This window comes from Lytechinus pictus, chromosome 8, assembly GCF_037042905.1.
Source record: "Lytechinus pictus isolate F3 Inbred chromosome 8, Lp3.0, whole genome shotgun sequence".
Taxonomy (NCBI): domain Eukaryota; kingdom Metazoa; phylum Echinodermata; class Echinoidea; order Temnopleuroida; family Toxopneustidae; genus Lytechinus; species Lytechinus pictus.
In genome coordinates, this window is record NC_087252.1 from 24,603,883 (window position 1) to 24,620,051 (window position 16,169).

A 16,169-nucleotide genomic window follows, 5' to 3' on the forward strand; every position below is an offset into this window, starting at 1 on the left:
AACCTTATGTCCAAGTTTCATGAACTAGGTCCATATATTTTCTAAGTTATGATGAAATTTCAAAAACTTAACCTTAGGTTAAGATTTTGATGTTGATTCCCCCAACATGGTCTAAGTTCATTGACCCTAAATGACCTTTGACCTTGGTCATGTGACATGAAACTCAGGCAGGATGTTCAGTAATACTTGATTAACCTTATGGCCAAGTTTCATGAACTAGGTCCATATACTTTCTAAGTTATGCTGTCATTTCAAAAACTTAACCTTCGGTTAAGATTTGGTGTTGATGCCGTCGGAAAAGCGGCGCCTATAGTCTCACTCTGCTATGCAGGTGAGACAAAAACAGCTTTGTGAAACACCACTCATGGTTGTTAAAATTCATATTACGCTTGTCAATCCATCCAAAGTTAGATGAACATTCCATGATTTCAATTAGTTCTTTTTCGTACATTAATTGACCATTCCATTTTATTTCAGTTGCGAGTTTTACATTTTCCATGTCATTGCCATCATCATCATCACCACCATCATCGTCATCACCATCATCACTACCATCACTATCATCATCACCATCATCATCACCGTCTTCACCATCTGAACTTCATTCCAGTTGTCAAATTCTAAGTTTGTATAATGACTCTTGCATACATGTATTTGTAACATGTTCTAGTGTTGAGGAGTACCATGTACCTCTAAGTCTTTGTCTATTATAGTGTACATCATGTTTTTATGTATTGTACAGTATGTAAAGTTCTATTACATAATTTATGTACTGTATTGGGTGTATCAGAAAAAAAGGAAACCCAAATTTTATATAATTTCCACAGAAAAATATACAACTAGAATTTGAAAAATCATAAACCCGTATTTCCAGAAAGGATTTGATTTATAGTACTGTACATTCATGATGCTTTGAAGGTATGCACATTGACATGCATTGCACTGTTGTGTATGAGAGTGGAAAACCAATTAATAAAAATACAGTACAAAATACAATCGATTTAGTTAAATGTTCCAATAAGTCTATCTCAAACAATTATGAAATTTGTGTTTTCCTTTCTTTTCGTACACACAATAGAATAACTTATACTTGCATGTATAGAATCTAATATATATTTTGTGTCTACACTATAGTTCTATGTTTTGATAGAAAATGGGGAGGGTGTTACACTTGCGTTGCTTTTTTTGCTGTATATTTTAGTGCTTTATTGTATATAAGTTTGCCACATCAAATACAAAAATGAATAAAACATCACAAAAATGTTTAAAAATAATCAAAGTGTAAGTCTCTTTTATTAGCATGTACATGAAGCTATTTCATTGGATGTCTATTGTATTTCATTGTGACAGTGTGAAGGTCAAGCCTGTTCACGGTTGTAAACTGCGCACGAGCAGAAAAAGGTCATTTGAGATAAACCATGAAGGTGGCTTTCAAATTCACTGACATAGGCATTGGTGATTTGATGATTATTCATGTATTCCTTTCAAAATATTCATTTTATCACATTCAAGCTGAAGAGTAATAAATAGAGCCTTCATAATCACTGGTATTTGACAGTAGCCTAAACAATAGTCAAATGTGCCAAAGGCTGACAATAAAACAGATTTCCAAACTTTATACTAATGTACTATTCTAGTCACCTGGTCTATACAATGCCTTTTGTTCTTAGAATTTGAATACTCTACCGTAAAAGCTTACGCAACATCTACATTTGAAAATGATAGTGCTTATCCTAATGAAAAATCACAAAGGTCATTTGAGAAAAGTTGATCATGAGCTAACCCTGAACTGGCTTATACTATAAAATATGATGTAAAAAAATATATATTTTCATTTTAGTGGAAGTGCACTTTTACAATAGATTGATTTTAATAAAAGCAGAAAAATTTAAGAGAAATATTGGTGAGGGTTTGATGAAAATCTGTCAGACCAACAAGGCTATGAATTTTTAGAATTTTAATTTCAACTTTTTGGTGATTTGAACTGGACAAAGGGATAGTGATTTTCTGTTTTAAAACATGGTCTGTTCCTTTTTCTGAATACCTGCAATACTGTTTCAAACTTGATCTAAAATTCCATTTTGTCATAGAAAATGTGCACAGCAAAAACACGAATTCTGTTTTTTAAAGGTAACTTCATGAATTTTCACATGAAAATTAAAGAACCAAAACAGGGCCCCGTCTCACAAAAGAGTTGCGATCGATCTGAATAATCTCAACTATGGAAAGCCAGCAATGTCAACATCTAAAATGCATGTTAGTTCTAAATGTTTTCTAGATATGAAGTATATTCATAAGTTCATTGTTTTCTGGACAATCTGGTGTGTTCGCCTCTGTTCACAAAGGAAATTTTGCAAATTTCCTGTAGAATTAAGAAAGAATTATGACACTGATAGATTTCCATAGAGTTACGATTGCTTGGATCAATCGTAACTCTTTGTAAGATGTGGCCCAGGGCCCCGTCTTACAAAGAGTTACGATTGATCCAATCAATCGTAACTCTATGGAAATCCATCAGTGTCATAATTTTTTCTACAGAAAATTTGCAAAATGTCCTTTGTGAACAAAGAACACGCAAAATTGTCAAGAATGTTAACTTTGCTGGCTTTCCATAGTTGCAATGATCAGATCAATCGCAACTCTTTGTAAGACAGATGTTCCATTTGCTGGTAAACAGAAGAAAATGACTGTCCCTGCTGTCTCCAATTAGCTTTCAAAGTGACGTGAAATAGTGTAATGCCGGAGTCTCAAGGTGGCTTGCTTTCCGTATGAGGTGCTTTCCTCTTCTGTCTTCCGTCCTCTTTCTTCTCTTTCCTGTACTGGTGTCTGCAAATTTTCACAGCAAAAGAGAAAACAAAATGGTATGATTAATATTGTTTTGGGTCTCTCATAAAACTCTGAAATGAATTATCATAGGGTATGTGCACATCATGGGGGCTGAAGAATGACAGAATTCTGACTACATGTTTCTTGCTCACAAGTCAGTTGTAACTTTGATCTACTAGTATTATTTTTCCAGAAAAAAGAATAACTGGTATATATAAACAAATATGATTTTATTGGCAAAAAACATTTATATACTGGCCTGGGTATATGATTTTATTGGATTGACTTTTTATTTTTTTCCATGATTTTAACTTAGTTTTGGTGATTCCTATTGGTTTGCCCGATAATGTGTATTTTCTGTGAAATTCTGTTAATTCCTTGTTCTTCCTGAATGAATTTTTGTTTTGTTTTTTGCATCATAGAAAACTGGAAACTTCAGATAAGTGGAATCCTGTAAACATATGACGCATAAATCAAATACATCATGAGAGAAATGAGATCGTGAAAAAACGTTATAAAGTTAAAATTGGATTTAAAGTCAAATCCATACTTCTTTTATTTTACCTTGACTGCCACCTCCTACCCGAGTTCCACACCCTGCCGAATGAAGGCAGCCATTCTTCGTTGGTTGGAGTCACATGATCAAAATTGGCTCCGACTCGGTTTGGATTCAGCTTTTTCTTTTTCTCCCTCTTCACTGCAATATGAAATCAAAGCAAAACATTGTTGAAAGCACAACTATTATTCACCCTTTCCACGCGTACTTCACACCACTTCACATTTCACGCTCAAGCAAACGATGCATTGTTTCCCTCCATGAAAATAATTCAGCACAGAGGAGTTCATGGCCCAGCACACAAAGAGTTGAGGAGCTTTTGCAGCACGATGCATGACAGATTCAAGAACACAGTTTATGTATTGAAAATGAATGACAAAGCGCAGTTGGGAGGTCTTTGTCGAAAATTGGTGAACCAGAACAGCAGATTCGTCTTAAGTCTCAGAGCTTAAGAAATATTGCAAATTTGTCCAGAGTCCAGGACGAAACTGCTGTTTTGATTCACCAATTTCTGACAGACACTCATTGGTTTTTCTATGTCATGAAGGGCTTATGACAATTACATTTTCTATGTTTGCGAATTCATCATGCATCGTGGTGCGAAGAGTTCCTAGTTTCCTCCCTTGCTCCAAATCCTAGGCTTCGTAACACAAAGGTTGGCGATTAATCACTAGATGAAATGGCCTATCTAGATCATAGTTACATGCGCATTATGCTCAATAGACTGACAAGGCCTTTGTTATTCTTACGATGTTTGATGAAGTCATCTTCTACCGGTCCAATCACACTTGACGTCCCTGTTTCATCAGAGTCTGCTGTTAGCCATGGGGGCGGGGCACCGGTGTGAATGTTGCCTTCAATGGAGGCCTGCTTGGTCTATAAGATAAAAAGAAATGTGGTTGAAGTCAATAATAATAAGCAACATTTATACAGTGCTTAATACAATGTTTCTATGTGCTGCATACTATTACCCCGGCTTTAGCACGGGTACCCTGATCGAATGCTCGAGCATTCAAGGAATTCCTTCCTGTATCGGGTACCCATTTACTTCACCTGGGTGGAGAGTGGAAAATGTAGATAAACGCCTTGCCAAAGGACGCAAGTGCTGCGGTGGGATTTGAACCCCAGACCTTGTGGTTCAAAGTCAGGAGACCTATCCACTGAGCCACAACACCTCTACTAAGGGCCACTATTCCATAGATAATGTATAACAAGTGGAATGCCTCTGGCCGTCTCACCTGCATCACGCGATTCAATATAGCAGCAGTGCTGATTTTGAAAACTACTATAACTCGCACAAGATGTTCAGTGATACTTGGTTACTCTTATTTCCACGTTTTATGAACTAGACCAATACACTTATAGAGATATGATGGCAATTCAACAAATACCCCCAACGTGGCCAAAGTTCTTTGACCTTACATGACCTTTGACCTTGATCATGTGACCTGAAACTCGCACAGGATGTTCAGTGATACTTGATTACTATTATGTCCAAGTTTTATGAACTAGACCAACACACTTTCAAATTTATGGCTGTAATTCAACAAATACCCCAATTTGGCCAAAGTTCATTGACCCTAAATGACCTTTGACCTTGATCATGTGACCTGAAACTTGCACAGGATGTTCAGTAATACTTGATTACTATTATGTCCAAGTTTCATGAATCAGATCCATAAACGTTCAAAGTTATGATGGTAATTCAACAGATACCCCCAATTCGGCCAAAGTTCATTGACCCTAAATGACCTTTGACCTTGGTCATGTGATGTGAAACTCATGCAGGATGTTCAGTGATACTTGATTAACCTTATGTATAAGTTTCATGAACTAGGTCCATATATTTTCTAAGTTATGATGACATTTCAAAAACTTAACCTTAGGTTAAGATTTTGATGTTGATTCCCCCAACATGGTCTAAGTTCATTGACCCTAAATGACCTTTGACCTTGGTCATGTGACATGAAACTCAGGCAGGATGTTTAGTAATACTTGATTAACCTTATGGCCAAGTTTCATGAACTAGGTCCATATACTTTCTAAGTTATGCTGTCATTTCAAAAACTTAACCTCAGGTTAAGATTTGGTGTTGACGCCGCCGCCGCCGTCGCCGCCGCCGCCGTCGCCGTCGCCGCCGCCGTCGGAAAAGCGGCGCCTATAGTCTCACTCTGCTATGCAGGTGAGACAAAAATGTATGATCCATGTATAAAATAAGTATAAAGCATGTTAAAAGTATGTATGAAGTATTACAAGTATTATTATTAAGTACAATTTATACAAAAAATGGAAGTACATATTTATTGTCTTTAGTACATGTACATAAAGAGTATGTATGAAGTATATATATTGGAGATATGGACAAATCTTTCAAGAAAAGGGTATGGGTCACAATTGTAGTAATATGTCTCATTTGCATATGTATAATTTGCATATTTGATGCGCGATGATGTAACTGACATCACATTGGATACGCATTGCTGTTGGTTGGTTGCGATATGGCGGTCCCGGCTCAGCCTACCTTGTTGCCGGTGTTGCAATTAAACCGAACAAAAAAACATTACATTATGATGTTGGAACATATAAGCTTGTACAGGATTCTTTATTGACAATAGCTTGACAACAATAGCTTACATTTGTAGCAATGGATGTGAGTCCGCCTGATGATATGACTCCTATGGTTCGAACTCTCCCTAAGATCTGCACCCCTCTGAGGCTCTGCTGCTGCTGCTGGTCAGAAGTTCTATAAAACGAAAGGAGATACAGAGGATACTCGCTACTGTGTATTAATCCAGTGTTTCCATTCTTCCCGAAATTCGGGAAATATTAGGAAATTTTGACTTTTCCAGGAAAGGTTCGGAAAATGAAAAAATTCCAGGAAATTTCGGGATATCCGAAAATTACAATTAAACAAAAATTAAACGGAGAAACTATTAATATTCAGGTTATATTTATATAATTTTTTACCTCCATACGTAGCTCAAAATTTTCCGCTCGAGCTCCACGCTCGCATTTTGTAATTTTGTTCCTATAGAGGGCGTGAAAAAAAATGCTAAATTCCGTATTAAAAGGGGAAGTTCACCATGAATCTTGATTTGTTTAAGAAAAATGTGAGTGAAGGCTTATAGAAAATCTACTGAAAACAACAAGGTCATGAATATTCAACATGTGGATTTTGATACATCATGAGCTGCTCTCCCATATCCTATGCATGTAAATGCCATAATTTTAGTTTTTTTCTTGAAAGAATAGATCTGTCTCACAGATGCATATACATGTATATCAACATAATTTTGATTATATATCGTAAGCATACAATGTAGGTAAGAGTTTGATCTGATATCAATGTCACAATCGATTGCAATATTCTTTTCAAAAATGGCAAATTTAAGGAATTTGCATTAGGCCTAAACAACATGGGAGAGTTGGTTGCAAGTGACGTCAAACATTCAAACTTTGATTTAACCATCTCCCTTTTTAGCTCCATGGTTTAACACTCATAACTACATTGTTCTTTTTGTGGATTTTCTTATTCTGTCGGTCCAATAGAAGTTTCCTGTGGGTCTAATAGAATATTTTTGATGGTCCAATACAGGTTTTCTGTTGGTCCAATAGAATTATTCTGTCGGTCCAATAGAAGTTTCCTGTGGGTCTAATAGAATATTTTTGATGGTCTATGTGGGAATATTATAACGACTTGATTGAAGACTAACACATGTACAGTGAAACGGAGTAAAGTCACACAACAAACCGTACTACTACCCTTGTATTATCTGTTTATTCCGAGTGATTCTACATGGTGGCAGCGTCGTGATGAACAATGGAGAGTTCAAGTTTACCATTGCCAGACAGTTTTGACAAAGTAGGAGGACTAAATCAAGCTGAACAATGGCCAAAATGGGCACGACGATTTGAACGCTATCGCACGGCATCGGGCCTGCATGGCGGCCAAACCCGACGGGGAACAGGTCAGTACACTGTTGTATGCTATGGGTGATTGTGCGGATGACATCATCGTATCTCTCGGTGTAGAAGAGAAATCGGCGAAGTATGATGAAGTGATAACGGCGTTGAATAAATACTTCAATGTACGGAAAAACATCATTGTTGAAAGAGCAAAATTCAACAAAAGAGTACAAAGATCAGGAGAGAGTGTAGACACATTTTTCAATGATTTGTACAGACTTGCTGAGGACTGTGACTACAAGACGCTTAAGGAAGAGTTAATAAGAGACAGAATTGTAGTTGGAGTGCTAGATGACTCACTTTCGGATCAACTGCAGTCTAGAGAAGACCTTACTCTCACAAAAGCAGTACTAGTCCGGGTTATAATTGAGCAAGGTGCCACAAGAAAAAGGAGAAATTTTCATATAGTGCTTCTAGACCAGTTTTTTACGCTGAATATGAATATATGAGGTAACCAGGCTGTATCCTGAAAATTAACCCGTGAGGGCGCTTTTTTCAAAATGGCCGCCAAATTTTCAGAACATTTGAATTTTCGTACATAGATTTTGACATAAATATTCCATTGCCACAAAATTAGTGTCATATGAAAGACAAATAAATTTTCTACAATTTGGTACTATTTATAGGGGATAAGTAGGTCATTTGGCTGAGATTTTAAGTAGAAAACTGCATTTTTTGTCATTTTTTCCCAAAAATTGAAAATTTTGCAAATACATGATTTTACATAATTCTAAGAAAAATGAATGAATTACCTTGAAATGTTCCAGAAAACTTTATTGATATATTATTATCATGTGGATGAAATTCCAACTCTGTATCATTCTTCTTAGCAAATTTATAAGGTATCAAACTTGAATACTTCAATTTCAGAAATGTCGCTTTTTGTATGCATTTCCATAGACTAAATACGTATAACATGTACTGTACATGTATAATGTATAGTTTAAAATAGTTTAAAATTTAAATGCAATTATCTCCGCTTTTTAACCACTTGGAGAGTTAAGAGTAGGCTTTTCTCTATCAGCTACATAAAACAAAATGTTGGCACATCAAGGCCTGACCCTCACATGGGGTGGGGGTGTCGAAGTCACCCCCCCCCCCTTGCCCTTGGCTATATCATGTTGTTGTATATTGCCTATTTGTTGGAAAAATCTCTGTTTTTTGGAGCACCCATTGAAGCAAAAACAGGCATTTCTGCTATACAGTACAGTCACTTTGATTGCTTTGAAACCACTTGGAGAGGAAAGAGTATATAGGCTTTGTTCTACCAGCTACATACAAAGTGGCACATCGAAGCCTACCCCTCTCGGCGGGGGGGGGGGGGGTTTGCTAAATATTGCCAATTTATTTGAAAATTCACAATTTTGGACTCAACATTGAGGCCAAAAATCGTTTGTGCTTTGTTGTACACCCCATTTTATTGATTTGAAACCACTTAGAGAGGAAAGAGTAGAGTTTGTTCTACCAGCTACATATAAATAAGCACTGGCACATTGAACCATAGCCCTCTCATGGGCTGTCTAAGTCACCCCCCCCCCCCCTCTATATCATGTATATTGCCGATTTATTGGATATTTCACCATTTTGGATCACCCATTCAGGCAAAAGCGCGTTCCTACTATATAGTACAGCCAATTTTATTTTCTTGCAATGACTTGGAGAGGAAAGATTAGGCTTTGCTCTATCAGCTACATATCAAGAAGTGTTGGCAAATCAAAGCCTATCCCCTTCAGAATGTTCAGGGGGGCTGTAGAATTTACCCCACCAATTTTCGGTAATTGACTATCTATTGGACAGTCACAATTTGCATCAGAGGCAAAGGGCGTTTCTACTACATAGCACAGCAAATTTCTTTTCTAGCAATGACTTGGAGAGGAAAGAGTAGGCTTTGCTCTATCAGCTACATATAAAGAAGTGTTGGCAAATCAAAGCGTATCTCCTTCAAGCGGCTGTAGAAGTTACCCCACTAATTTTCGGTTTTTGGCTATTTGTTGAAAATTCACCATTTTGGAGCCCCCATTGAAGCAAAAAGGCGTCTCTGATATATAGTTCTGCCACTTTTATTGCCTTGAAACCACTTAGAGAGGAAAGAATAGGCTTTGCTCTATCAGCTACACAATTTTGTGCTGGCAAATAAAAGCCTACCCCCTTCTGGGGGCTGTCAAAATCACCCCCTCACCCCTTTGCGTTATTACCTATTTATTGGAAATTCACCTTTTTTGAGCCCCCATTGAGGTAAAAAGACATCTCTGATATAAAGTTCTGCCACTTTTACTGCCTTGAAACCGATTAAGGAGGAAAGAATATGCTTTGCTCTACAAAGAAGTGCTGGCACATTGAAGCTTACCTATCTTGGCGGCTGTCAAATCACCCCACCCCTCTTGCATTATTGCCTAATTATTTGAAAATTCACAATTTTTGAGCCCCCATTGAGGCGATATGCACTTATGCTGTATAAAACACCCAATTTCATTTTCTTGAAACCACTTGGAGAGGAAAGAGTAGGTTCTCATCTTTCAGCTATATATAACGAATTGCTGCCATATCGAAACCTGACCCACTTCAGGGGACTATATAGATGTTACCCCACCTTTTTTACGATTTTTTCCAATTCATTGGAAAACTCGCCATTTTGGAGCCCCATTGAGGCAAAAAAGTGTTTCTGGTATATAGTAGAGCCACTTCTTTATATGTAGCTGTTAGAGGAAAGCCTACTCTTTCCTCTCCAAGTAGTTTCAAGGCGGTAATAGTGGTAGAACTATATATCAGAACCGCCTTTTTGCCTCGATGGGGGCTCCAAAATGGTGAATTTTCCAATAAATAAGCAATAATGAAAAAGGGGTGGGGTGATTTCAACAGCCCTCTGATGGGGATAGGCTTTTATTTGCGAGCATGTCTTTATATGTAGCTGTTAAAGCAAAGCCTATTTTTTCTCTCCAAGAGTTTTCAAGGGTGAAAAAAGGCAGAAACATAATCAGAAATGACTATCTGCCCCAATGGGGGCTCCAAAGTGGTGATTTTTTCAATAAATAGGCAATAATGCAAAAGGGATGGGTGATTTCGACAGCCTCCTGCTGTTTGCCTGCACTTCTTTATATGTGGCTGATAAAGCAAAACCTATTCTTTCCTCCCTAAGTGGTTTCAAGGATTTAAAAGTGGCAGAACTATATATCAGAAACGCCTTTTTTCCTCAATGGAGGCTCCAAAATGGTGAATTTCAAGGGGGGGGGGGGGGTAATTTCGACAGTCCCCTAAAGGGAGTAGGCTTTTATTTGCCAGCACATCTTTTTATGTAGCTGATAAAGCAAAACCTATTCTTTACTCCCTAAGTGGTTTCAAGGCAGTAATAGTGGCAGAACTATATCAGAAATGCCTTTTTGCCTAAATTGGGGCTCCAAAATGGTGAATTTTCCAATAAATAGGCAATAATGCAAAAGGGGTGGGGTGATTTCAACAGCCTCCCGGAAGGGGTAGGCTTTTCTTTGCCAGCACTTGTTTATATGCAGCTGCGCTGATAGAGCAAAGCCTACTCTTTCCTCTCCAAGTCATTGCAAGAAAATGAAATTGGCTATATAGTAGAAACGCACTTTTGCCTCAATGGGTGATTCAAAATGGTGTAATTTCCAATAAATAGGCAATATACATGATATAGAGGGGGAGGGGTTGACTTAGACAGCCCCTGAGAGGGATATTTTTCGATGTGCCAGCGCTTCTTAATAGATTGTAGCTGATAGAGCAAAGCCTACGCTTTTCTCTCAAAGTAATTGCAAGAAAATAAAATTGGCTGTATGATATAGAAACGCCCTTATTATGCCTCAATGGGTGATCCAAAATGGTGAAATTTCCAATAAATAGGCAACATACATGATATAGAGGAGGGGGTGACTTAGACAGCCCCTGAGAGGGCTAGGGTTCGATGTGCTAGCGCTTATTTATGTAGCTGGTAGAACAAACTCTACTCTCTCAAAATTAATAAAATACTATTAAGCACAAACGCTTTTTTGCCTCCATGTTGGGTCCAAAATGGTGAATTTCCAAATACATTGGCAATAAGCAAAAGGGGGAGGGGTGACTTTCCCAGCGCCCTCCATCCCCCCGAGAGGGGTTGGCTTCGATGTACGTGCCACTTCTTTTGATATAGCTGGTAGAACAAACATGACAAAGCTTACTCTTTTCCTCTCCAAGTGGTTTCAAAGTAATTAAAGTGGCTGTACTGTATAGCAGAAATGCCTTTTGCCTCGATGGGTGCTTCAAAAAATAGTGATTTTCCAATAAATAGGCAATATACAACAACATGATATAGCCAAAGGGGGTGGCGGGGGGGGGCTTCGACACCCCCACCCCATGAGAGTGTTAGGCCTCGATGTGCCAACATTTTGTTTTATGTAGCTGATAGAGAAAAGCCTACTCTTAACTCTCCAAGTGGTTAAAAAGCGGAGATAATTGCATTTAAATTTTATTAAACTATACATTATACATATTATACATGTACAGTACATGTTATACGTATTAGTCTATGGAAATGCATACAAAAAGCGACATTTCTGAAATTGAAGTATTCAAGTTTGATACCTTATAAATTTGCTAAGAAGAATGATACAGAGTTGGAATTTCATCCACATGATAATAGTATGTCAATAAAGTTTTCTGGAACATTTCAAGGTAATTCATTCATTTTTCTCAGAATTATGTAAAATCATGTATTTGCAAAATTTTCAATTTTTGGGAAAAAATGACAAAAATTGCAGTTTTCTACTTAAAATCTCAGCCAAATGACCTACTTATCCCCTATAAATAGTACCAAATTGTAGAAAATTTATTTGTCTTTCATATGACACTAATTTTGTGGCAATGGAATATTTATGTCAAAATCTATGTACGAAAATTCAAATGTTCTGAAAATTTGGCGGCCATTTTGAAAAAAGCGCCCTCACGGGTTAATTTTCAGGATACAGCCTGGTTACCTCATATATTCATATTCAGCGTAAAAAACTGGTCTAGAAGCACTATATGAAAATTTCTCCTTTTTCTTGTGGCACCTTGCTCAATTATAACCCGGACTATACAGTTGAGTAGGCAAGCAGAAGCCAGGAAACAAAACAAGCCTGTCGTGAGAGGTTTTCCTGAGAGTGAGAGTTCAAACTCATCCATAGAGCATGTCAGACACAAGCGCAGGGGAAATTTCTCAAAGAAAACACCTCAAAATCTGCAAGGAAACTGCAAGTGGTGTGGAAGGCAGAATCATGTACGTGCCGACTGCCCCGCAAAAGATGCAAAATGCCATCAATGTGGAAAGATGGGTCACTTCCAGTCTGTGTGTAGAAACAAAAATCCAGGAAAAGGAAAACAAAAGGAACAAAAGGAAAAGCTAAAGTGAGCAAAGTGGATGCTTCTGATGCTTTCGATGACATTGACATCCCCTTTCTTGGCGAAATCAGAGAGAATGAGAAGACATACTGGAGTGCAGCTATTCTTGTAGATGGGCTTGAAACACACTTCAAACTAGATACTGGAGCATCAGTTACTGTGCTGTCTGATTCTACTCCATGGCTGAACAGAAATAACCTACAACCAACAAACAAGAAGTTACTTGGTCCGGGAGAAAAGGTTCTGACTGTAATTGGACAGATGACAGCAACCCTCCAGCATAGAGATAAACAGATCAAGGAAACTCTCTATGTGGTTGAAAATCAGAGATGTTCATTGCTGAGCAGGAGGGCATGTTCAGACTTGAATCTAATCTGCAAGGTGGAGGAAGTAGACTACCAAAATGGAGAAAATGCAAACTTCAAGGCTGAATTCCCACAGCTCTTCACTGGATTGGGAAAACTGAAGACAGCATACCAGATCACATTGGCTCCAGATGTCAAACCAATGTGCCTGTACACAGCCAGGAAAGTTCCGCTCCCACTCCTACCCAAGGTGAAGAAAGAACTAGAGTCCATGTTGAAGCAAGGGGTAATCTCAAAAGTGACCGAACCAACAAAGTGGTGTTCAGGGATGGTTCCAGTACTAAAGCCCAATGGTTCAGTTAGAATTTGTGTAGACCTCACATCACTGAACAAAGCAGTTGAACGAGAGATTCATCCAATGTCTTCAGTGGATGAAAGCCTTGCAAAACTGGGAAAGAGTACGATCTTCACAAAGTTAGATGCCAACAGTGGTTTTTGGCAGATACCACTAAGTGATGAGTCCAAGCTGCTTACAACTTTCGTCACTCCATTTGGGAGATTCTGCTTCGACCGACTGCCATTTGGCATAACGTCTGCGCCTGAGGTCTTCCAAAGAACGATGTCAAATATCCTGGAAGGACTTGATGGAGTGATTTGCCACATGGACGATGTGCTAATCCATGGTGTAACACAAGCAGACCATGACACCAGAGTTCGAGCTGTCCTTCAACGTTTGCAGGAAGCAGGAATCACACTAAACCATGACAAGTGTGAATTCTCACAACAGAGAGTGAAGTTCCTGGGGCACTTCATAGACAGAATTGGTGTCAAAGTTGATCCAAGCAAGACAAAAGCCATTCGTGATTTTCCAGCTCCACGTACAGTGAAGGAGTTACAAAGATTCCTAGGAATGGTGAACCAGGTGGGGAAATTCCTCCCCGCACTAGCTTCTATCAGTGAACCACTACATCAACTTCTGAAGAAGGACAATATATGGTGCTGGACAGAAGTACAACAGAGATCTTTCAAACAGATCAAAGAGATGCTGATCTCAACAGAAGTCTTGGCTCATTATGATCCTGAACTACCAACAGTCATTGCAGCAGATGCATCCTGTGCCGGAATTGGTGCAATCCTGTATCAAGTGCAGAGAGATGGAAAACGTAGACCAGTGTGTTATGCATCTCGATCACTGACAGAGACTGAGCAGAGGTATGCTGTGATCGAAAAGGAAGCACTGGCAGCTACTTGGGCATGCGAGAGATTCTCTGAGTATGTCCTGGGTCTTCACTTCGAAGTAGAAACTGACCATAAGCCATTGGTCACACTTCTGAACTCGAAGGAACTTGCCAAAATGCCTCCACGTCTCCAACGCTTCAGAATGAGAATGATGAGATTTGACGCAAAGACTCTGTATGTTCCTGGAAAACAGCAGACTTCAGCTGACACCTTGTCACGAGCGCCAGTAGAGAGGCCAGGAAGGAGTGATGTCAGTTTCATAGAGGAGGTTGAATCCTATGCGTCAACATCAACCATCAACCTACCAGTAACAGTGAAAAGACTAGATGAAATCAGAAAAGCACAACAAGCAGATGAAGTATGTGCAAAAGTCAGGGACTACTGTATCAAGGGATGGCCAGAATATATGCCACACAACCCTATCCTGAAGAACTACTTTGAGCAGAGAGGACACTTGAGTGTGGTAGATGACTTGCTGGTCTATGATGAAAGATTGGTGATTCCAAGAGCTCTGAGACTTGATATCCTTGAGAAGCTACATCAAGGACATCTAGGAATAACCAAATGCAGAGGAAGAGCCAGAGAATCAGTGTGGTGGCCAGGTCTATCAACATCATTGGAGGAAATGATTTCAAACTGTACAACCTGTGCTATCCATCGACCACAAGTCCAAGAGCCTTTGATGACCTCGTCCTTCCCTTCAAGGCCATGGGAACGTCTTGGAATGGACTTGTTCGAACACAAAGGAAAAACATTCCTGATAGTCGTTGACTACTACTCAAGGTGGATTGAAATCAAACAACTGCAAGGTCAGACAACAGCAGCAGTGATTTCTTCCCTGAAAGAGATCTTTGCAACACATGGGATTCCAGACCTTGTAGTATCAGACAATGGCCCACAATTTGCCAATGAGAACTTCAGAAAGCTTGCTGAAGTGTATGGATTTGTCCATACTACCAGTTCTCCAAGGTACCCACAGGCAAATGGTGAGGCAGAACGAGGAGTTCGCGCTGTCAAAGCATTGCTGAAAAAGTACCATGACATCAACCTAGCCCTTCTCAGCTACCGAGTATCTCCACTCCAAAATGGGCTAGCTCCATCAGAACTTCTCATGGGCAGGAGATTGAAAACTCAGGTTCCTGTGTTACCACACACGCTCCTGCCACAACTACAACAGCAGGACCTGAAATCTGTGAGAGAGAAAGAGGAGAAGTACCGGTCAGATCAGATGATGACCTACAACAGACGTCATGACTCACGTGAGCTTCCAGAGCTACAGCCAGGAGATTTGGTTTGGATCCGTGATCAGTCTCGCTATGGGAGAGTTATCCAGAAAGCAATACAACCAAGATCCTACCATGTCCAGACAGAGCATGGTACAATACGTCGCAATCGGAAGGCACTGATTTCCATCCGGGACCAGGCAAAGACTACAGTGCCAGATCCTTCCAGTGACGTGCCAACCAGCCCTGATGATCCTGATGGTGAGCCAGATACCCTGCAGCCTACCCAGCAGACTGGCCCGAGTCAGCAAGGTGCATCACCAACAAGAGGTATGACGGAAACACGAACAAGATCCGGACGACTTGTAAAACCGCCCAACAGACTGTCTCTTTAAACTAAACAAGATTTTGGACAGTAATATTGGGATAGTTAATGTTGAAATTAAAACACAACTGGACTCAGACTGAAAGAACATTTTCAAGAAACTTATCAGTGAACTCTATAGCCGGATCTTCCTTTGGAATATTTTGGACTAAGATTTTGGACTCTGGAATTAATTGGAACTTCATGGAACTCTGGACTGTTAATAAGCTTGGGGGGAGATGTGGGAATATTATAACGACTTGATTGAAGACTAACACATGTACAGTGAAACGGAGTAAAGTCACACAACAAACCGTACTACT

At 39.2% G+C, this 16,169-nt stretch overlaps 1 protein-coding gene and 1 long non-coding RNA gene across 2 annotated transcripts; one reads left to right on the forward strand and one right to left on the reverse strand.

Moving 5' to 3' along the window:
• Positions 1-1,263: 1,263 nt before the first annotated feature.
• On the reverse strand, positions 1,264-6,127 carry LOC129266705 (uncharacterized). The gene is made up of 4 exons (XR_010294471.1): positions 6,017-6,127; positions 4,132-4,258; positions 3,391-3,523; positions 1,264-2,826 (listed from the first exon to the last, which is right to left on the reverse strand). It is a non-coding gene; the product is annotated as an uncharacterized LOC129266705 (long non-coding RNA).
• A 1,196-nt stretch (positions 6,128-7,323) lies between these two features.
• On the forward strand, positions 7,324-15,877 carry LOC135155250 (uncharacterized protein K02A2.6-like). Its single transcript, XM_064104170.1, has 2 exons — positions 7,324-7,430; positions 12,787-15,877. The coding sequence occupies exons 1-2, from the start codon at positions 7,324-7,326 to the stop codon at positions 15,875-15,877; spliced, it is 3,198 nt and encodes a 1,065-aa protein (XP_063960240.1).
• Positions 15,878-16,169: the final 292 nt, after the last annotated feature.

Bases quoted from the DNA above. Each gene is read 5' to 3' on its own strand.
- LOC135155250 (XM_064104170.1), top strand. From the start codon at position 7,324: ATGGCGGCCAAACCCGACGGGGAACAGGTCAGTACACTGTTGTATGCT. The intron at 7,431-12,786 runs GTATGATGAAGT...TGGCGAAATCAG, and splicing joins GTAGAAGAGAAATCGGCGAA to AGAGAATGAGAAGACATACT.